This window comes from Bos taurus, chromosome 3, assembly GCF_002263795.3.
Source record: "Bos taurus isolate L1 Dominette 01449 registration number 42190680 breed Hereford chromosome 3, ARS-UCD2.0, whole genome shotgun sequence".
NCBI classification, from domain to species: Eukaryota; Metazoa; Chordata; class Mammalia; order Artiodactyla; family Bovidae; genus Bos; species Bos taurus.
The window spans coordinates 85,886,009-85,908,708 of NC_037330.1; the positions used below are offsets into that span (position 1 = coordinate 85,886,009).

The window sequence follows — 22,700 nt, forward strand, 5'->3', positions numbered from 1 at the left end:
ATTGGTCTACATTTCTATTTTTGTGCCAATACATACTGTTTTAATGACTATAGCTTTGTAGTACAGTATGAAGGCAAAGAGCCTAATTTCGCTGGCTCTGTCCTATCGGCGCGCTAAGCGCAGGCAGCTGTGACTGGCGCTCTAAGCGTGGCCGAGAGGAGCTACCCTACGTCCGAGGTCAGGGGCAGAAGCCGGGAGGACCCCATGCCCGAAGGGCGGCAGCCAAGAGGAGTTACCCCACGTCCGAGGTGAGGGGTGGCAGCCGAGAGTGCCAGGCTGCGATGGCGCAGGAACAGCCTAGAGGACCTACCCCGCATCCAAGGTCAGGGGTGGTAGCTGGGAGGAGATACCCCACACCTCAAGCCCAAGGCCAAGGGCAGCAGCCGGGAGGAGCAACCCATGTCCAAGGCCAGGGGCAGCGGCCAGGAGGACCAACCCCATGTCCAAGGAGCCATGGCTGCACAGGCACAGGAGGGCCTAGAGGAGCTATCCTACGTTGAAGGTAAGGAAGGGCAGCGGTGAGGAGATACCCCTCGTCCAAGGTAAGAGAAACCCAAGTAAGACGGTTGGTGTTGCAAGAGGGCTTCAGAGGGCAGATACACTGAAACCACACTCACAGAAAACTAGTCAATCTAATCACACTAGGACCACAGCTTTGTCTAACTCAATGAAACTAAGCCATGCCATGGGGCAACCCAAGACAGGCGGTTCATGTTGGAGAGATCTGACAGAATGTGGTCCACTGGAGAAGGGAATGGAAAACCACTTCAGTATTCTTGCCTTGAGAACCCCATGAATAGTATGAAAAGGCAAAATGATAGGATACTGAAAGAGGAACTCCCCAGGTCAGTAGGTGCCCAATATGCTACTGGAGATCAGTGGAAAAATAACTCCAGAAAGAATGAAGGGATGGAGTCAAAGCAAAAAGAATACCCAGCTGTGGATGTGACTGGTGATAGAAGCAAGGTCCGATGCTGTAAAGAGCAATATTGCATAGGAACCTGGAATGTCAGGTCCATGAATCAAGGCAAATTGGAAGTGGTCAAACAAGAGATGGCAAGAGTGAATATTGACATTCTAGGAATCAGCGAACTGAAATGGACAGGAATGGGTGAATTTAACTCAGATGACCATTATATCTACTACTGCGGGCAGGAATCCCTCAGAAGAAATGGAGTGGCCATCATGGTCAACAAAAGAGTCCGAAATGCAGTACTTGGATGCAATCTCAAAAATGACAGAATGATCTCTGTTTGTTTTCAAGGCAAACCATTCAATATCAGAGTAATCCAAGTCTATGCCCCAACCAGCAATGCTGAAGAAGCTGAAGTTGAATGGTTCTATGAAGACCTACAAGACCTTTTAGAACTAACACCAAAAAAAGATGTCCTTTTTTTCATTAAAGGGGACTGGAATGCAAAAGTAGGAAGTCAAGAAACACCTGGAGTAACAGGCAAATTTGGCCTTGGAGTACAGAATGAAGCAGGGCAAAGACTAATAGAGTTTTGCCAAGAAAATGCACTGGTCATAACAAACACCCTCTTCCAACAACACAAGAGAAGACTCCACACATGGACATCACCAGATGGTCAACACCGAAATCAGATTGATTATATTCTTTGCAGCCAAAGATGGAGAAGCTCTACACAGTCAGCAAAAACAAGACCAGGAGCTGACTGTGGCTCAGATCCAAATTCAGACTTAAATTGAAGAAAGTGGGGGAAACCACTAGACCATTCAGGTATGACCTAAATCAAATCCCTTATGATTATACAGTGGAAGTGAGAAATAGATTTAAGGGCCTAGATCTGATAGATAGAGTGCCTGATGAACTATGGAATGAGGTTCGTGACATTGTACAGGAAACAGGGATCAAGACCATCCCCATAGAAAGAAATGCAAAAAAGCAAAATGGCTGTCTGGGGAGGCCTTACAAATAGCTGTGAAAAGAAGAGAAGCGAAAAGCAAAGGAGAAAAGGAAAGATATAAGCATCTGAAAGCAGAGTTCCAAAGAATAGCAAGAAGAGATAAGAAAGCCTTCTTCAGCAATCAATGCAAAGAAATAGAGGAAAACAACAGAATGGGAAAGACTAGAGATCTCTTCAAGAAAATTAGAGATACCAAGGGAATATTTCATGCAAAGATGGGCTCGATAAAGGACAGAAATGGTATGGACCTAACAGAAGCAGAAGATATTAAGAAGAGATGGCAAGAATACACAGAAGAATTGTACAAAAAAGATCTTCACAACCCAGATAATCACGATGGTGTGATCACTGACCTAGAGCCAGACATCCTGGAATGTGAAGTCAAGTGGGCCTTAGAAAGCATCACTACAAACAAAGCTAGTGGAGGTGATGGAATTCCAGTTGAGCTCTTTCAAATCCTAAAAGATGATGCTGTGAAAGTGCTGCACTCAATATGCCAGCAAATTTGGAAAACTCAGCAGTGGCCACAGGACTGGAAAAAGTCAGTTTTCATTCCAATCCCAAAGAAAGGCAATGCCAAAGAATGCTCAAACTACTAAACAATTGCACTCATCTCACACGCTAGTAAAGTAATGCTCAAAATTCTCCAAGCCAGGCTTCAGCAATATGTGAACCGTGAACTTCCTGATGTTCAGAGGAACCAGAGATCAAATTGCCAACATCTGCTGGATCATCGAAAAAGCAAGAGAGTTCCAGAAAAACATCTATTTCTGCTTTATTGACTATACCAAAGCCTTTGACTGTGTGGATCACAATAAACTGTGGAAAATTCTGAAAGAGATGGGAATACCAGACCACCTTATCTGCCTCTTGAGAAATCTGTATGCAGGTCAGGAAGCAAAAATTAGAACTGGACATGGAACAGCAGACTGGTTCCAAATAGGAAAAGGAGTACGTCAAGGCTGTATATTGTCACCCTGATTATTTAAGTTCTATGCAGAGTACATCATGAGAAACGCTGGGCTGGAAGAATCACAAGCTGAAATCAAGATTGCCGGGAGAATTATCAATAACCTCAGATATGCAGATGACACCACCTTTACGGCAGAAAGTGAAGAGGAACTCAAAAGCCTCTTGATGGAAGTGAAAGTGGAGAGTGGAAAAGTTGGCTTAAAGCTCAACATTCAGAAAACGAAGATCATGGCATCTGGTCCCATCACTTCATGGGAAATAGATGGGGAAACAGTGGAAACAGTGTCAGACTTTATTTTTCTGGGCTCCAAAATCACTGCAGATTGTGACTGCAGCCATGAAATTAAAAGACGCTTACTCCTTGGAAGGAAAGTTATGACCAACCTAGATAGCATATTCAAAAGCAGAGACATTACTTTGCCAACAAAGGTTCATCTAGTCGAGGCTATGGTTTTTCCTGTGGTCATGTATGGATGTGAGAGTTGGACTGTGAAGAAGGCTGAGCGCCGAAGAATTGATGCTTTTGAACTGTGGTGTTGGAGAAGACTCTTGAGAGTCCCTTGGACTACAAGGAGATCCAACCAGTCCATTCTGAAGGAGATCAGCCCTGGGATTTCTTTGGAGGAATGATGCTAAAGCTGAAACTCCAGTACTTTGGCCACCTCATGCGAAGAGTTGACTCATTGGAAAAGACTCTGATGCTGGGAGGGATTGGGGGCAGAAAGAGAAGGGGATGATAGTGGATGAGATGGCTGGATGGCATCACTGACTCGATGGACGTGAGTCTGGGTGAACTCCGGGAGCTGGTGATGGACAGGGAGGCCTGGCGTGCTGCGATTCATGAGGTCGCAAAGAGTCGGACATGACTGAGCGACTGAACTTAACTTGACTATTCAGGGTTTTTTGTGTCTCTATACAAATTTTAAGATTATTTTTTTCTAGTTCTATGAAATATACCATTGATAATTTGATAGGGGTTGTATCCGCTCTGTAGACTGCCTTGGTCAGTATAGTCATTTTCTCAATATTGATTCTTCCAATCTAAGAATATGGTATATATTTCCATCTGTTTGTGTTGTCTTTGATTTCTTTCATCAGCATCTTAGAGGTCTCCTTAAGCAGGTTTATTCCTAAGTATTTTACTCTTTCTGATGCAATGGTAAATGGGATTGTTTCTTGAATTTCTCTTTCTGATCTTTCATTCATTGTCAGTGTATAGAGATGCAACAGATTTCTGTATATTAATTTTGTAGCCTGCAACTTTACTGAATTCACTGATGAGCTCTTTGGTTTTCTAGTAGTATCTTTAGGATTTTCTATGAATCGTATCATGTTATCTGCAAACAGTGACAGTTTGACTTCTTTTCCAATTTGATTTACTTTTATTTCTTTTTCTTTTCTGATTGCTGTGGCTAGGATTTCTAAAACAATGTTGCATAAAAATGGTGAGAGTGAATATTCTTGTCATGTTCCTGGTCTTAGATGAAATGCTTTCAGCTTTAGGTTTGTTGTACATGGCCTTTATCATGTTGAAACATGTTCCTTCTTTGCCCACTTTCTGGAGAGTTTTTACCATAACTGAATGTTGAATTTTGTTGAAAGATTTTTCTGCATATTTTGAGATAATCACATGGTTTTTAATTCTTCAGTTTGTTAATATATGTATCACACTAATTGATTTGCTGATATTGAAAAACTTGTATAACTGGGCTAAATCCCACTTGATCATGGTGTGTGATCCTTTTAATGTACTGTTAGATTTGGATTGGTAGTATTTTGTTGAGGTCTTTTGCATCTTTGTTCATCAGTGATCCTCGCCTGTAATTTTTTGTAGTATCTTGGTCTGATGTTGGAATCAAGGTAATGGTGGCCTTATAGAATGAATTTGGTAGTTTTTCTTCCTCTGCATTTTTTGGGAACAGTTTCAAAAGGACAAGTATTAAGTCTTCTCTGATTTTTGTATGTCAATTTTTATCCTACAACTTTACCGACTTTGTTTATTAAGTCAAACAATTTTTAAGCAAAAATTTTTGTTTGAGTCTTTAGTGTTTTCTACATATATGTCCATGTAATCTGCAAAACGGTATAATTTTACTTCTTTCTTCCAATCTGAATGCCTTATTTCTTTTATTTCTCTAATTGCTCTGGCTTGGACTTCCACAACTGTGTTAAATAGCAGTGGTAAGGATGGGCATCTTTGTCTTGTACCAGTTCTTAGAAGAAAAACTTTCTGTTTCCCCCCACTGATTGTTACCTATAGGCTTTTAATATAAGGTCTTTAAGGTCAATTCCATCTACACCTATTTTTTGAGAGTTTTTATCATGATTAGACATTTAATTCTGTCAAATGTTTTTTCTATATCTACTGAGAAGATCATGTAGCCTTTATGCTTCATTCCATTGATGAGATGAATCACATTGATTGATTTGTTTATGTTGAACCATCCTTGTGACCTGGGGATAAGTCCCACTTGGTTATAGCCTATTATCCTTTAAATGTGCTGTGGAAATTTGATTTACTAATATTTCACTGAAGATATTTGATTCTCTGCTTATTAGAGATATTGGCCTATTTTTTTATTTTCTTATGGTGTCTTTGTTTTACTTTGAAATCAAGATGATTTTGGCCTCATCAAATGAATTCAGACATTTGGCCATTTCTGCTTTTGAAGAGTTCAAGAAGAATTGGTATTAACTCTTGTGTATGTTTGGTAGAATGCACCAATGAAGCCATCTGGCCCTGGTATTTTCTTTGTGGGGAAGTTTATGATTACTGCTTCAATTACTTATTTTATTAGGTCTCTTTATGCTTCTATATTTTTCTTGAAACTTTTCTAGCAATGTATCTACTTTTTGCTATCAATTTTTCAGCATTTAATCATTAATAATAATCCTTTGGATCCTTTTTATTTCTGAAGCTTTTATTATAATCTCTTCTTTTTCATTTCTGATTTCATTTAAGTCATCTTCCTTTTTTCTCAGTAGTCCATCAAAGGTTTTTCTGATTTTGTTTATCTTTACTTAAAAAAATTTCTTAGCTTTGTTGATTTTTTCCGTCATTTTTCTATATTTGATATATTTCCCCTCTAATATTTTAGCCAACTTAGAAAGCAGTTTTTATCTTTTTCTGGGTTGTTGTTTTTTGTTTTTATTTTGTTTTAGTTCCTTGAAGTGTAAAATTAGATTGTTTGAGATCTTTCTTATTTTCTTCTTATGTAGACATTTATAACTACTTATAGAAATCTATCAGAGAAGGCAATGGCACCCTACTCCAGTACTCTTGCCTGGAAAATCCCATGGATGGAGGAGCCTGATAGGCTGCAGTCCATGGGGTCGCAAAGAGTTGGGCACGACTGAGCGACTTCACTTTCATTTTTCACTTCCATGCATTGGAGAAGGAAATGGCAACCCACTCCAGTATTCTTGCCTGGAGAATCCCAGGGACAGAGGAGCCTGGTGGGCTGCTGTCTATAGGGTCGCACAGAGTCTGACACGACTGAAGCGACTTAGCAGCAGCATAGAAATCTATTGGTGGTTAATTTTTAACTTTATTGTAAGACTGATAACTGGTCATAGTCACAAAGTTAGACTTTAATTAGCTTACTACTCATTAGTCAGCTGATAAACGCTTTGAAGATTGGTTCTAGACATCACTCCACCGGGGAAAAATTGATCGCAGTACTCAAACACCCAGTCTTTGAATTGACCTTTGATATTTGGACAGTATTTTATTAATAGTATATATTCCAGGCAGAAGGAGCAGAGAAAAAATGTAAGTAAGAAGGTAGAGCAAGGTACAAAAATACAGAGAGTCATGGAGGAGGTAGGACTTAAACTGGGTCTTGAAAAAGTGTCTATGATATTTATAGGGCCAACTGGGTGCTCCTGGAAGATGATATAAAACAAATATGTCCAAAGGTGAAAATAAATATAATTTATTCGGAGAAAGGTGTGGTGTCAGACTTGCTGAGAGACAGATTGCATTCTTAAAAATAGAGATTCAATCAGATAAATTAGTTTGGGAAGGAAGGAGGCCGGCATAAATTTTGGAGGCTCTAGAAATTAAGCAGGATTGTTCACAAGTGACAAGGAAAAAATAAACAATTTAAGGTTGAGGGAAAAGGTACTAATTCTGCTCATGAGCAGAGCAGTGTCTGATTTTTTTTTTTTTTCCCCTAAACTCACTGACATTTTGAACTTGAACCAAGTGGTTTTACGTCCGCAGTTTCCTTATCTGAAAAATGGTGACAATAGTACTTACATTTCAATATTGTTAGAAGGATCAAGTGAAATAAGAAATGTAGAATGTTCCAATAATGATGACAATTAGAAAACAAAAGGATTTAAATTCTTATCTCAGGTAAAAGAAAAGATTTTATTCTGTTCAGAAAAGAAGTTTCTCCCACTAACAGTTGAGAATTCAAGTGCATGGTGCAGCTTTGAGGCCCACTCCCAAGACTGGAGTCACCAAGTTTCTTTTGCAAAAGTGTTCATCATTCTCAAACTTTAGCTCATACCTTCCAAGTGAGAAGTGAAGGAGCCAATGTGACCAACCAGAATCTGAAGAAATTATGTTAGAGCTGATAAGAGGACAGACATTGGAGATGATAAGGACAACAAAGTGATTAAATGTATGGGGGGGGGGGGGAAAACAAGATCTAAAGCCCTAAAAACATCTAAATCTTTCTGGGAACTGTGGCTCCTGAGTGAGGGCAAAAAGGATTTAGCTTGATTCAAAATCATGATGTTTTTTATAAATCAAGGTAGAGCTTTAATCCTGGGTGAAAGGCAATACCTGGAAAAAGGAACAATGCAGGTTACTGACAATATTCTATTTTCTGTTCAGTGCATGAGTTATAAAGGATATGTTGAATGTAGGAAATTTTACTGAGCTGTGTACTCACAATATATCCACTTCTCTGCATGTAAGAAATACTTCAATAAGTATTTTTAAAACCTTTTTATACTGTAGTTCAATTCAGTTCAGTCACTCAGTTGTGTCTGACTCTTTGTGACCCCATGGACTGCAGCACGCCAGGTTTCCCTGACCGTCACCAATATCTGAAGCTTGCTCAAATTCATGTGCATTGAGTCGGTGATGCCATCCAACCATCTCATCCTCTGTCTTCCCTTCTCCTTCTGCCTTCAATCTTTCCCAGCATTACGGTCTTTTCCAATGAGTCAGTTCTTCGCATAAGTTAGCAAAAGTATTGGAGCTTCAGCTTCAGCATCAGTCCTTCCAGTGAATATTCAGGACTGATTTCCTGACTGGTTTTTTGATTGGTTTGATCTCCTTGCTGTCCAAGGAACTCTCAAGCGTCTTGTCCAACACCACAGTTAAAAACCATCAATTCTTTAGCACTCTGCTTTCTTTATTGTCCAACTCTCACATCCATACGTGACTACTGGAAAAACCATAGCTTTGACTAGATGGACCTTTGTTGGCAAAATAATGTCTCTGCTTTTTAATATGCTGTCTAGGTTGGTCATAGCTTTTCTTCCAAGGTCAATTCAGTCACTCAGTTTTGTCCGACTCTTGTTGACTCCATGGACTGCAGCACACCAGGCTTCCCTGTCCATCACCAACTCCCGGGGCTTACTCAAACTCATGTCCATCAAGTTGGTGATGCCATCCAACCATCTCATCCTCTGTCATTCCCTTCTCCTCCTGCCTTCAATCTTTCCCAGCATCAGGGTCATTTCCAATGACCTTGTATCAGTTCTTCATATCAGGTGGCCAAAATATTGGAGCTTCAGCTTCAACATCAGTCCTTCCAATGAATATTCAGGACTGATTTCCTTTAGGATTGACTGGTTGCATCTCCTTGGAGTCCAAGGGACTCTCAAGAGTCTTCTCAAACACCACAATTCAAAGGCATCAATTCTTTGGCACTCAGCTTTCTTTAGAATCCAACTCTCACATCCATATATGACTACTGGAAAAACCATAGCTTTGACTTAAGGCAAAGTAATGTCTCTGCTTTTTAATATGCTGTCTAGGTTGGTCATAGCTTTTCTTCCAAGGAGCAAGCGTCTTCTAATTTCATGGCTGCAGTCACCATCTGCAGTGATTTTGGAGCCCAAGAAAATAAAATCTGTCACAGTTTTTGTTGTATCCCCATCTATTTTCCATGAAGTGGTGGGACCAGGTGCCATGATTTTAGTTTTTTGAATGTTGAGTTGTAAGCCAGCTTTTTCACTCTCCTCTTTTACTTTCATCAAGAGGCTTCTCAGTTCCTCTTTGTTTTCTTCCATGAGGGTGGTGTCATCTGTGTATATGAGATTATTGATATTTCTCCCAGTAATCTTGATTCCAGCTTGTGCTTCATCCAGCCCAGCATTTCGCATGATATACTCTGCATAGAAGTTAAATAAGCAGGGTGACAATATATGGCCTTGACGTTCTCCTTTCCCGATTTGGAACCAATCCATTGTTCCATGTCTGGTTCTAACTGTTGCTTCTTGACCTGCTTACAGATTTCTCAGAAGGTAGGTAATGTGTTTGGTATTCTCATCTCTGTGAGAATTTTCCACAGTTTGTTGTGACCCACAGTCAAGGTCTTTGGCGTAGTCAATAAAGCAGAAGTAGATGTTTTTCTGGAACTCTCTTGCTTTTTCTGTGATCCATTACATGTTGGTAGTTTGATCACTGGTTCCTCTGCCTTCTCTAAATCCAGCTTGAACATCTGGAAATTATCAGTTTATGTACTGTTGAAGCCTCCTTTGGAGAATTTTGAGAATTACTTTGCTAGCATGTGAGATGAGTGCAATTGTGTGGCAGTTTGAACATTTTGGCATTGCCTTTCTTTGGGTTTGGAATGAAAACTGACCATTTCTAGTCCTGTGGCCACTGCTGAATTTTTCAAACTTGCTGGAATATTGAGTGCAACACTAACAGCATCATCTTTGGGGATTTGTTATAGCTCAGCTGGAATTTCATCACTTCCACTAACTTTGTTCATAGTGATGCTTCCTAAGACTCACTTGACTTCGCACTCCAGGATGTCTGGCTCTAGGTGAGTGATCACACAACCATGGTTATCTAGGTCATTAAGATCTTTTTTGTTTAGTTCTTCTGTGTATTCTTGCCACCTCTTCTTAATATCTTCTGCTTCTGTTAGGTGCATACTGTTTATGTCCTTTATAGTGCCCATCTTTGTATGAAATTTTTATACTGTAATCACAGGTAAAAGGGTCTACAGGTCAATCCTGTGCATAGATTTTACTGAGCCTTTGCTGTAGAAACAAAGATCAGGTTTTTCTGGAATAAAAAAAGAATCCATCTTGAATCCATTAGAGAATAGTAGGAAAATTAAGGACATCATGTAATATTGGGCTTCCCTGGTGGCTCAGATGATGATGATGGTAAAGAATCTGTCTGCAATGTGGGAGACCTGGGTTCAGTCCCTGGGTTGTGAATATCCTCTGGAGGAGGGCATGGCAACCCAGTCCAGTATTCTTGCCTGGAGAATCCCCATGGACAGAGGAGGCTGGCAGGCTACAGTCCATGGGGTCACAGAAAGCTGGACACTACTGAGCGACTAAGCACATGTAATGTTGGATAACTGGATCTTTAATGAAATTATAGCTACTTATTATTTGCAAAGAAAGGAAAATAACAATTTATTGGCTCCCATTAAAACTGCAGAGTCAAAAGACCCCGGAGCTCACCTCTTCCCACAAATACATCAAAAATACATGTGAAACAATTCTGAGCTGAAATTGAAATCTGGAAATGAAAGAAAGATCTCCATGTAACTGGGTAGGATGAAAGGAAAAAAAAAAAAAAAGGACAACACCTGTGCCTCAGGGAGGGCGCTGTGAAAGAGGAATGGTTACCACACCCTGGGAAACCCCCTTATTTGCTGGGAAATTAGCCAGGACAGAAAGGGAGCTTCAGAAGGTCAGGAGGGAGAGATCTATAACAGGTTTGTGGCAGGCAGAATGGAAAGAGACTGCACAGATGGTTTGTCCAACTACCCTCAACTCCTCAGTCTAAGACACACACCCACTGGTGCAGGCACATGCTGGGTACTGAAACTCAGACTTCAAAGGACAAGACCAGGGAAAGGACTCGGATTGGCAGCTGCATGGAAACAGCCTGAAGAGGCTTGGGTGTGGTACAGCAGAGAAGTAAAGCGCCATTGTTAAAGGGCATTCAAAGAAGGGGCGGGGCCTGCCATAACAGCCTGTGCTGTCTCAGCCCCACAGCACTGCCTCTGCAAGTTCTGGAGGCATAGTTGCTGACACATAGGTAGGGTTGAAATCAGAGCAACGCCCCATGGCTGTGAAATCCATGGATTTACACCACTGCAGCCAACCTTGTAAATTCAGCACCTGCAGGACAACCAAGTGGACATTGGGTGCCCCCACAGCTGGGATGAGTCTGACTTTGTGGGCTTTGTGGGCGTATGCCCATGCAGGCTAGGCTGGGCCAGGGTCTAGGCTGCCTCCATAGCTCCCATGGTAGGTCCCGGAGTGTAACTACAGTGGTTCTGGTACCTGATTTTGGTGGATCTGCACTGGTGCCTTTGTGAAAACACCACCTGAGATCACCAGGGCTGATTTCCAGCATACCAATGGTTGAAGCAGGGCCAAGGGCAGTGCCAACAGCAGTGTATTTTGTGAACCCCATAGTGCATGCCAGGCAATACAACAGAGCACATGCCCCAGTAGACCGCTCCAGTGGAGGAATGCTCAGTGGTTCCTCTCCCAGTGGAAGTGCTCCAGTCCCATCCACCTCACACTGCAGCTCAGAAATGGATCTGGGGGTTTCCATTCCAACCACTAGGGAGCAGACCCTGCCCCTACAGGTATATGACAACCACAGAAAAAAGGAAAGCCCCATTCAACATCCATGCAGGCTCTGGTAACTGAACACCAGTCACACCTCCTATCAAGGGGATAATGGCCAGCATACACTGAGAAAAGAGGCAGCATGCATCCATACTAAAAATAATCCTCACGCCAAACATATTAAACCCATGCAGGCTATACAGAGATGATCTCACATAAGGATATCTCACCAAGAACACAGTAGTTGCTTCTCCTAAACTCATAGAGTAAGAAAACTAAAAGTAAAATGAGAAGCACAGGACCCACTCCCAGTCTTTTAATTTTCAAGAGAAGTCCCCTAAAAGAACAATGAAACAGATCATTTTGGTCTATTAGATAACAAATTCAAAAAATAGGTGATGAAAATATTAAAGGATTTAAGAAAGGTTATTGATAAAAATACAAATTAAAAGAAACTAGAAACTAAAGGGAGGAGCAAGAAAAATGAGAACACATTTGCCAAGGTGAAAGCTGAGCTAAAGGCAATGAATAACAGATTGAATAATGCAGAAAAGCAAATGATCTCAAAGACAGAATAATAGAAATCCCCTAATCAGAACAGCAGACAGAAATTCAAATTAAAAACAAACAACAACAAAGAAAGAAGCAATCTGAGAGACATATGGGATAGTATAAAGTGTGCCAATCAATGCCTAATAGGGATTCCAGAAGAAGAAGAAAGAGAAAAGGGGATTAAAAATGTATAGTAAGTAATTAAGACTGAAAATTTCCCAAACCTAAAAAGGAAAGAGGTATCCAAGTACAGGAACCACAGATGGTCGCAAACAAGGTGAATCCAAACAAACCTACACCAAGATGTATTATAATTAAAATGGCAAAAGCTAAAGATAAAGAGAGGACTCTAAAGACAGCAAGAGAAAATCAAAAAGTTAATTGCAAGGGAACCAAAGAAATGTTGCAGTCTGGAAGAAAGTGATGGAACAGTCAAAGTCATAAAAGGGGAAAAATCTAGCATACTCTACCCAAGAAGATTATCATTTAGAATAGTAGGAGAGATAAACTCTCGGGAAAGCAAAAGATAAAAGAATGTAGAAATACTAAATCAATCCTAAAGGAAATATGGAGAAGTCTTTAAATATAAAAGAAATAAGAATCTAAAGAAAAAAGAAAATCACAATTGGAAAGTAAATCACTTAAATAACCCAGTATCCAGTTAAAAAAATTTTTTTGTGAATAATAACCACAATAATAACCACAATGAAAGGATAAACATGAAGATGTAAAAGAAGACAGAAAAATCTAAAATGAGGGAAGGAGGGTAAGAAAATGTAGGGTTAATTTTAAGAATATGTTTGAGCCTCCATGATTTTTAGTCTAAAGCAAGTATATATAGGAGGGGGTTAACATATTTGAAAAACAAGCTAACCACAAATCAAAATATGCAACAGACTTACAAAAACCAAAACGGGGAAACATAAGCATAACATGAATGAAAATTGTCAAACCACCAAACGAAAAAAAAAAAAAAAGAAAGAAAATGAATGGATCAAGTAAGAAATACAAATATCAACTGGAAAACAAGGTTTGAAAAGTAAAAAGTGGTGAAAATGTTAGTTGCTCAGTCGTGTCTAACTCTGCGACCCCAGAGACTGTAGCCTGCCAGGATCCTCTGTCCATGTAATTCTCCAGGTAAGAATACTGGAATCGATATACTCATATCAGACAAACTAGAGTTTAAGACAAAGACTATAAAGAGAGATAAAGGACATTATATACTGATGAAAGGATCAATATCCTTGTCAATATTATGCATCCAGTATAGAGCACCTAGCTTCCCAGGTGGCAGAGTAGGAAAGAACCCTCCTGCCAATGCAGGAGCTGCAGGAGATGTAGGTTCGATCCCTGGGTCAGAAAGAGTCCCTGGAGGAGGGCATGGCAATCCACTCCAGTATTTTTGCCTGGCGAATCCCAAGAACAGAGGAGCCTGGTGGGATACAGTCCATAGGGTCACAAAGAGTCGGACATGACTGAAGCAACTTAACACACATTGGAGCACCTAAATATATAAAATAAATACTAATAGACATAAAAGAAGAAATTGACAGGAATACAATAATAGTGTGAGACTTAAACACCCTGCTCACAGATCTTCTAGTTAGAAAATCAACAAGGCAACAGATATCCTAAATGATATAATAGAACAGTTAGACTTAATTGATACATTCAACATAATACCCTCCCCCAAAAAACAGAATACACATTCTTTTCAAGTATACATGCTTCAGTCTCTGGGGCTGACCACATACCAGGGAACAGGGAACAAAATAAGCCTCAACAAATTTAAGAGTATAGAAATTATGTCAAGTGTCTTTTCTGACCACAGTGGCATACAACTAGAAGTCATTCACAGAAAATAAAATGGGAAAAAAGCAACTACATGAAAACTAAAAAACATACTACTAAATACCAATATATCAATGATTTAATTCTCAATTTAAAAATATCTTGAGACAAATGACAATGATATCACAACCATATAAACTCTATGAGATGCAGCAAAATCAGTTCTTAGAGGGAAGATCATAGCAATACAAGCCTTCTTTAAGAAACAAGTAAAATCTTGCTTAAACAACCTAACCCACCACCTAAAAGAATTAGAAAATAAAGCACAAACAAAACCCAAAGTCAGCAGAAGAAAAGAAATAATAAAGATCAGAGATAAAATAAATAAAACGGAGATTAAAACATAATAGGAAAAAAAAATCAATAAAACCAAGAGTTGGTTCTTTGAAAGGGTAAACAAAATTGACAAACCTCTGGCCAGGCTCACCAAGAAAAGAGAAAGGACCCAAATAAACAATGTAAGACATGAGGAAGAAGAAATAACAACTGTTAACATGGAAGTGCAAAACACCATCAGAAAATACTATGAATGATTTTATGCCAAGAAGTTCAATGACCTAGAAGAAATGGACATGTTTCTAAAAACATACAGCTCACCAAAATTGAATCAAGAATGAAAATGAAAGTGTTAGCTCCTCAGTCATGTCTGACTCTTTGCAACCCCATGGACTGTAGCCTGCCAGGCAACTCTGTCCACAGAATTCTCCAGGCAAGCATACTGGAGTAGGTTGCCATTTCCAACTCCAGGGGATTTTCCCAACCCAGGGATTGAACCTGGGTCTCCCGCATTGTGGGCAGATTCTTTACCATCTAAGCCACCGGAGAAGAATAAATAGATAATTCAAACAGACCAATCACTAGAAATGAAATAGAACATGTTTAAACAAACAAAAACCTCCCTACAAGCAAAAGTCCAGGACCTGATGGCTTCACAGGCGGTTCTACCAAACATACAAAGAAGAACATATACTGATACTACCAAAACTCTTCCAAAAGGCTAAAGAGGAGGAAACACTGCTGAAGACATTCTACGAAGGTTCCATCAACCTGATACCAAAACCAAAGACACTACCTAAAAAGAACATTACAGATCAATATCTTTGATGAATATAGATGCAAAAATTCTCAACAAAATGTTAGCAAACATAAAACATCAACACATCAAAAAAGATTATACACCACAACCAATTTGGATTCATAAGGATGGTTCAACAAAGGCAAGTCAATCAATGCAAAACACATCAGCAGAAGATCAACCCATATGATCATGTCAGTAGATGCAAAAAAAGTATTTGATAAAGTTCAACGTTCATTCATGATAAAAACTCTTATCAAAGTGGGATTAGAGGAAGCATATCTCAATGTAATAAAAGCTATTTATGACAAAGTCACAGTAAATATAATACTCAAAAGTGAAAAGCAGTAAGTCTTCCTACTAAAATCTGGAACAAGACAAGGATGCCCATTCTCACTGTTTCTTCTGCTATACAGCAGAAATTAACACGGCATTGTAAATCAACTGTACTTCAATAAAATATTTTTAAAAAGAACAATTTATTAAATGGTATGTATTATGGATCCATCTTTATTCACCTAACTCTGTGTTTTTGCTGAGGACCTGTGGAATCATAGACTCTCAGTTTGAAGAACCTTAATGTCCTTCTAATTATTCATTCCTCGTGACATGTAAATTTCCTCTACAGAAATCCTATTCTAATTCTCTTTGAGTGCCTCCAATGATGATTCATTACTACCCTGTTCCAAGGCTGCTACAGTCTATTTTCTTGTAAGCCATATTTGAAATAATAAGCACTGATCTTTGAATAAAAAGCTAGAGTTCTTATTTTGATGATGTCACTTATTCTGCCTTTGTGAGTTTTGGCAAAACACTTCCCTCTGAACTTGCTGGACCATCTGTAAAATGAGAATGATAATTTCAGTTCATAGTGAAGTTTTAAAAAATTAATTCAGATTCAGGCAGAAGTTCTGAAATGTCTGCTATCTACCAGATTTTCAGTAAGTAAGGAATCTTACCCATTCTGATCAGTCTCCTCTGGATACATTCCAGTGGGAAGTGTTAACCACGGGAGCCTGAATGCTTCTCAAAACAAAATACGGCATGTTTTCCCCCTAATTCCCAAAGTAAACTTTCAGATAAGAAAGAAGCTTTTAATTTTAATGAAGTTCAATTATTTTTTTCTTTTATGGAACAAGTGTTTAGTGTTACATCTAAAAAGTCATTGCCATCTAGTGTCATCTAGGTATTTTACTTTGTTGTTTTCTAGGAGTTTTATAGTTGTGAGCTTTACATTCGGATTTGTAATTTATTTTCAGTTAACTTGTGAAAAGTGTAGGATTGGTGACCAGGTTCATTTTTATATGTGGATAATCCAGTTGCTCACACATGCCTTCTGCAAAAGATGATCCTTTTTCCACTGAATAGCATTTGCTCCTTTGTCAAGGAACAGTTGACTATTGATGTGACTCTTTTTCTGGAGTTTCTATTATTTTCTCATGATCTATTTGTATATTCTTTCACCAATACCACATGTTCTGATTAGGCAACTTTATAGTAAGTCTTGAAGACAAGGGGGTGTCCATCCTCCAAATTTGTTCTTCTTTTATAATGTGTTTGCTACTCCAGGTCTTTGACCTTTCTATATAAACTTGAGAATCAGTTTGTGGATTTTGTTTTACAGATTTACAGAAAATTTGAGTGGAGAATACAGTTCCATATACTCATTCACTACCCCCCATATTCTCATATGATTAACAACTTGCATGTTATAATTGATGCGTCAGTATTGATATATTATTACTAACTACATACTTTACATTAGTCTTGATACTTTCTGTTGTACATTCCAAGGACCTTTTATCTTTCCATAATTTTTAGAATCAATTTTCAATTTGTCAATAACATTTAAATAACCCACTGGAATTTTGTTTTCAGTTCAGTTCAGTTCTGCCACTCAGTCGTGTCTGACTCTTTTTGACCCCATGGACCGCAGCACAACAGGCTTCCCTGTCCATCATCAACTCCTGGAGCTTACTCAAACTCATGTCCATCAAGTCGGTGATGCCATCCAACCATCTCATCCTCTGTTGTCCGCTACTCCTCTTGCCTTCAATCTTTCCCAGCATTAGGGTCTTTTCCAGTGAGTCAGTTCTTCGCATCAGGTGGCCAAAGTATTAGAGTTTCAGCTTCAGCATCAGTCCCTCCAATGAATATTCAGGACAGATTTCCTTTAAAATGGACAGGGTGGATCTCTTTGCAGTCCAAGGGACTCTCAAGAGTCTTCTCCAATACCACAGTTCAAAAGCATCAATTTTGTTTAGGAATTCATTAAATTATATACACATTTTTTCATTTATGTATAGATTTGGGAAGAATTGACACCTTAATGATATTTTCTTCCTATCGATGTCCATAGAATATCTCTCCATTCCTTGTCTTTCCTTTGGTTTCTTTCATCACGGTTTTGTAGTTTTCCTCTTGTTGTTAATATACAACTAAGTATATCATCATTCTTTTGTTCTTGTTTCTGTTTTGGTGCTTATGTAAATGATATTGAGTTTTTAATTTCAAACTCCAGTTGTTCACTACAGGTAATTAAGTAGGAAATTAACTTTTCTATATTAATCATTTTTTACTTCATACTATTATAATAGTATAATAACCTGGACATTTTTATAATGTTAAGCTTTCCAGTTCACAACATGAGATATTTCCATTTATTTGTGTCTTCTTTAATTTTGTTCAACAATACAGTATGTCCCCTATATACTAAAGAATTCCATTTTGAGAGCACATTCATAAGTCTAATTTTGTTCATAAGTCCAATTAAGTTAGCCTAGGTACCCAACTATCACAATCAGCTATATAGTACCGTACTGTTACAGGTTTATAATAATCTTCATACAATACATAAAAAACACAAAAATAAAGAAAACATTTTAAATCTTATAGTACCTTGAAAAGTACAGTGGTATATTACAACAGCTGGCTTGCAGGGGATGGCATCAGATGAACTGACAAGTAACAACAGTTATTGACTAGAGGAGGAGCAAGTGGAGGTGGGAAATGGTAGAGCTGAAGGATCATCAGCAATAGGAGACAGAGGGCAAACTGCAGTTTCACTCATGCCCAACACTGGAAGCCCCACGTTCACATCTTTGAAAGTTTGCAACTTGAAGCTTTGTATGTAGGGGGTTTTCTGTAGTTCATAGTTTTCAATGTATAAGTCTTTTGTCTTCTTGGTTAAGTTTTTTCCTAAGTATTTTGTTGTTTTGATGCTGAGCTAAAACTGTCTCTGCCAATGTCATATATAAAACCCAATCATATTCATTACTGCCTTCTATTTATTGCTATTGATTTTTATTTATTTTCTGTTTTTCACCCTTTTACACTCTTCTCTGATTTTAATTGAGTATTTTGGATAATTACATTTTCTCTTCTGTCTTAGCATGTCCATTCTTTATCTTTTTTTCAATTTTTTTTTTATTTTTAAACTTTACAATATTGTATTGGTTTTGCAAAATATCGAAATGAATCCGCCACAGGTATACATGTGTTCCCCATTCTGAACCCTCCTCCCTCCTCCCTCCCCATACCATCCCTCTGGGTCGTCCCAGTGCACCAGCCCCAAGCATCCAGTATCGTGCATTGAACCTGGACTGGCGACTCGTTTCATACATGATATTATACATGTTTCAATGCCATTCTCCCAAATCTTCCCACCCTCTCCCTCTCCCACAGAGTCCATAAGACTGATCTATACATCAGTGTCTCTTTTGCTGTCTCATGTACAGGGTTATTGTTACCATCTTTCTAAATTCCATATACATGCATTAGTATACTGTGTTGGTGTTTTTCTTTCTGGCTTACTTCACTCTGTATAATAGGCTCCAGTTTCATCCACCTCATTAGAACTGATTCAAATGTATTTTTTTTAATGGCTGAGTAAATACTCCATTGTGTATATGTACCATAGCTTTCTTATCCATTCATCTGCTGATGGACATCTAGATTGCTTCCATGTTCTGGCTATTATAAACAGTGCTGCGATGAACATTGGGGTACACATGTCTCTTTCCCTTCTGGCTTCCTCAGTGTGTATGCCCAGCAGTGGGATTGCTGGATCATAAGGCAGTTCTATTTCTAGTTTTTTAAGGAATCTCCACACTGTTCTCCATAGTGGCTGTACTAGTTTGTATTCCCATCAACAGTGTAAGAGGGTTCCCTTTTCTCCACACCCTCTCCAGCATTTATTGCTTGTAGACTTGTGGATCGCAGCCATTCTGACTGGCGTGAAATGATACCTCATAGTGGTTTTGATTTGCATTTCTCTGATAATGAGTGATGTTGAGCATCTTTTCATGTGTTTGTTAGCCATCTGTATGTCTTCTTTGGAGAAATGTCTATTTAGTTCTTTGGCCCATTTTTTGATTGGGTCATTTATTTTTCTGGAGTTGAGCTGTAGGAGTTGCTTGTATATTTTTGAGATTAGTTGTTTGTCAGTTGCTTCATTTGCTATTATTTTCTCCCATTCTGAAGGCTGTCTTTTCACCTTGCTAATACTTTCCTTTGTTGTGCAGAAGCTTTTAAATTTAATTAGGTCCAATTTGTTTATTTTTGCTTTTATTTCCAATATTCTGGGAAGTGGGTCATAGAGGATCCTGCTGTGATGTATGTCGGAGAGTGTTTTGCCTATGTTCTCCTCTAGGAGTTTTATAGTTTCTGGTCTTACGTTTAGATCTTTAATCCATTTTGAGTTTATTTTTCATTCTTTATCTTTTTTTAAAACATAAGTGATTGCCCTACAGTTCATAGTATACATTTCCAACTGATTCAAACATACATTCAAATATCATTTAATTGCTTGGTTGGTACTTCAAGTACCTTGTAACAGCATTTTCCTAATTCTTTCCTTCTATCCTTTCCAACATTGCATCATTCATATCACTTATCTGTAAGCTATAATAAATAAATCATTACTATTTTTATTTTGAACAAACTCTTAGACCAATTAAGAATTAGAAAATAAGAGATTTAATAACCCTAATTTGCTTTTTCTCTAATCTCCTTTCTTTCCTTAGATCTGTGTTTCTGACCTATATATTTTCCTACTTTCTGAAGAACTTTAACTTTTCTCGTAAGGCAGGTCTACTAGCAACAAATTCCCTCAAATTTTGTTTGAAAAATTTTAGTATTCCTTAACTGCTACATGGAACCAAGAACGGCACATGGGTAATTTTGTCGTTGAAGCTATCTATGTGAAGAGGCTAATGTGATGGCAGGTATATTGTAAGAGACAAGAAATGTCAGGTGCTGTTGTTTTTCTGATTGTTCCTTAGGCTCAGTTCCAATCATTCGATGAGAAGGTGATTGAAAAACACAAACTCAAGCATCTGTGGCGCTCTCTGACAAGCAATGAAACTATAAACTTTAGAGCACCCTTGGCCTCAAAGAATGAGGTTCTTTAGCAAAACCAAAACCAAAACCAAAACCAAAAACCACGCTTCTAGCCTGGCCTTTTCCGAGACCCAAGCAAGTTCTCCCGGGAGTCTCACGCTAGACATCTAGTGAGCAGCAGTCAGGCTGAGGAGTAGAGGGAAGGAGCAGAGCCTGTAGGGGCCAGTTTAGGGGGATGTCGAGGAGCAAGAGGAGGACCCTAAGGAAGGACGGGTCTGGAGGCTGACCCTGGGGGCCAGGCGGGGCAGGGGAGGGGCGCAGTGGAACAGGGGGTCAGGAAGGGGGCGGCAACGGTGCGGGGCAGGGAAGGCTGGCGGTGTTGAGAACAAAGAGGAAGAGACCCTCTGGTTCTCTGGTGTTTTGGACTGCGAAAGAGGGGCCAGACTTCGCAGCCAAGCTGGAGGTATTGGGCTCCCTGGCGGAGCCCGGACCGCAGCATTCTGGGCCGCGCCCCGTCCCGGGTGCTCCTGATGGGGGCAGCCGCCTTTCTTTTCGTTGTTCATCTCAAAAGGCGGCGTGGAAAGAACTACCCGCCAGGGCCCCCAGGACTGCCCTTCTTAGGCAACTTCTTCCATCTGGACTTGAAGCAGTTACACCTGTCGCTTCAGCAGGTAGGAGCGGGCAGAGGTGCCCGGACACGTCCTGACCCTGGCCTGCAGGACAAGGGCCATTCCAGGTACCCAGGGCGGGAGGATGGGAATTCTGAGGCTAAAGCAGGCATCGGCTTTGAGCTTTTCACTTCTCCCCAGCAGCTGGCATGATTACACCTATGTTTTCTAGGAATGAAATATTAACTGTTTACTATTTAAGTGTGTGTCTTGTTACATATTATTGGGACATGCTATTTGTAATAGGATCACCTGATCCCTGGTGAGGGGTCAGGGGAATGCTGTTCTTTCCCTCTGAGAGGCAGTTTCCCATGTGTAAAATGGTAATGTGTTAGTAGTTCAGTCGTGTCCGACTGTTTGCAACCCCCTGGACTGGGGCCTGTCAGGCTCCTCTGTCCATGTAATTCTCCAGGCAAGAATACTGGAATGGATAGATCTCCAAGGGATATTCCCTATCCAGGGATTGAACCCAGGTCTCCTGCACTGCCTGTGGATTCTTTACCGGTGGATTCTTTACCAGCTGAGCCACCTACCTAAATCCTCACCACTTTTCAACTGAATTGCACCCATCCCTACAAGGACTGAGCCCTTCATTTTTCAACTCCCTGACCTGCAATCTCCTCTCACTAATCATTTAAAATTATCATTTGCCTGCTTAGATGTTAGTAGTGTTTTCACTTGCTTCTCACACTTTTTCCTTAAGAGCCACCTAAAAATCTTGTTGTAGGCTTTTTCCTCTGCTTTATAATCATCTCCCATCAGGGCTCCCTAACTGTGACCACTTTCCTTCCTTTCCCCACATTTTCTTAACTTTCTCTGCCATAGCCATATGGTTTATTGTAAGAACATTTATGTGAAGAAGAAAACATTTTTGGACTAAGGTAGAAAAGTAATAAGTATGATGGATAAATGTATTTGTGAGGACATACAGTCATATAAAAAAGGTTGAGATTTATTTCTGTCTCACAAATAAGTTGAGATGTAGGCAGGGAAGACCAGGATAGGAAGGCTACTTTGTTCCACAAGGTCATCCAAAACTTCAGTGCTCCGTCTTGTTGTTCTGCTCCTGCAGCACTGTCACATATGGGTTCTGGACCAGAAAGAGGAGTGGGAAGTAGAGAGGAGTACCTTTCCTTTAAGGACACGACCTAGAAGATGTACGCATCACCACTACTCATGTTCCACTGGCGCCCCAGAAATGTGGTTTTTGATGGGAAGTGGGAAGTCATGTGGCCAGTTAACACTTATGTAGTCCTTCACTTAGAAGAAGAGACAGAATATCTCCATGCTTTCATTTAAAGGTAAGACCTACAGAGTGAGTTAGAAAGAGCCCAACTTTATGCCCATCAGCTATGCACTAAATCTCTGTGTCTCCTTTTCTGAAAACCGCGACTACATTGTAGGGTTGTTATAAGAACCAAATAAACCAATCAGTTTACTGATGCACACAACTGATGCTTATATCTTTCTCTAATACCCTCCCCCTTTCTTGAAAACTTTATAGTAACAAACTCAAGG

General features: G+C 39.5%; 1 protein-coding gene and 1 pseudogene across 1 annotated transcript in view; both read left to right on the plus strand.

The window, feature by feature from the left end:
* Positions 1-22,700, plus strand: part of LOC132344976 (craniofacial development protein 2) — a 25,946-nt gene continuing 3,246 nt past the window's right edge. The window contains exon 1 of the mRNA XM_059885336.1: positions 1-22,483. Coding sequence (XP_059741319.1) covers positions 712-1,710 — 999 coding nt within the window. The 5' untranslated portion in view covers positions 1-711 and the 3' untranslated portion in view covers positions 1,711-22,483. The remainder of the gene's footprint in view (positions 22,484-22,700) is intronic.
* CYP2J31P (cytochrome P450 family 2 subfamily J member 31, pseudogene) overlaps positions 21,045-22,700 on the plus strand; it is a 9,046-nt pseudogene continuing 7,390 nt past the window's right edge.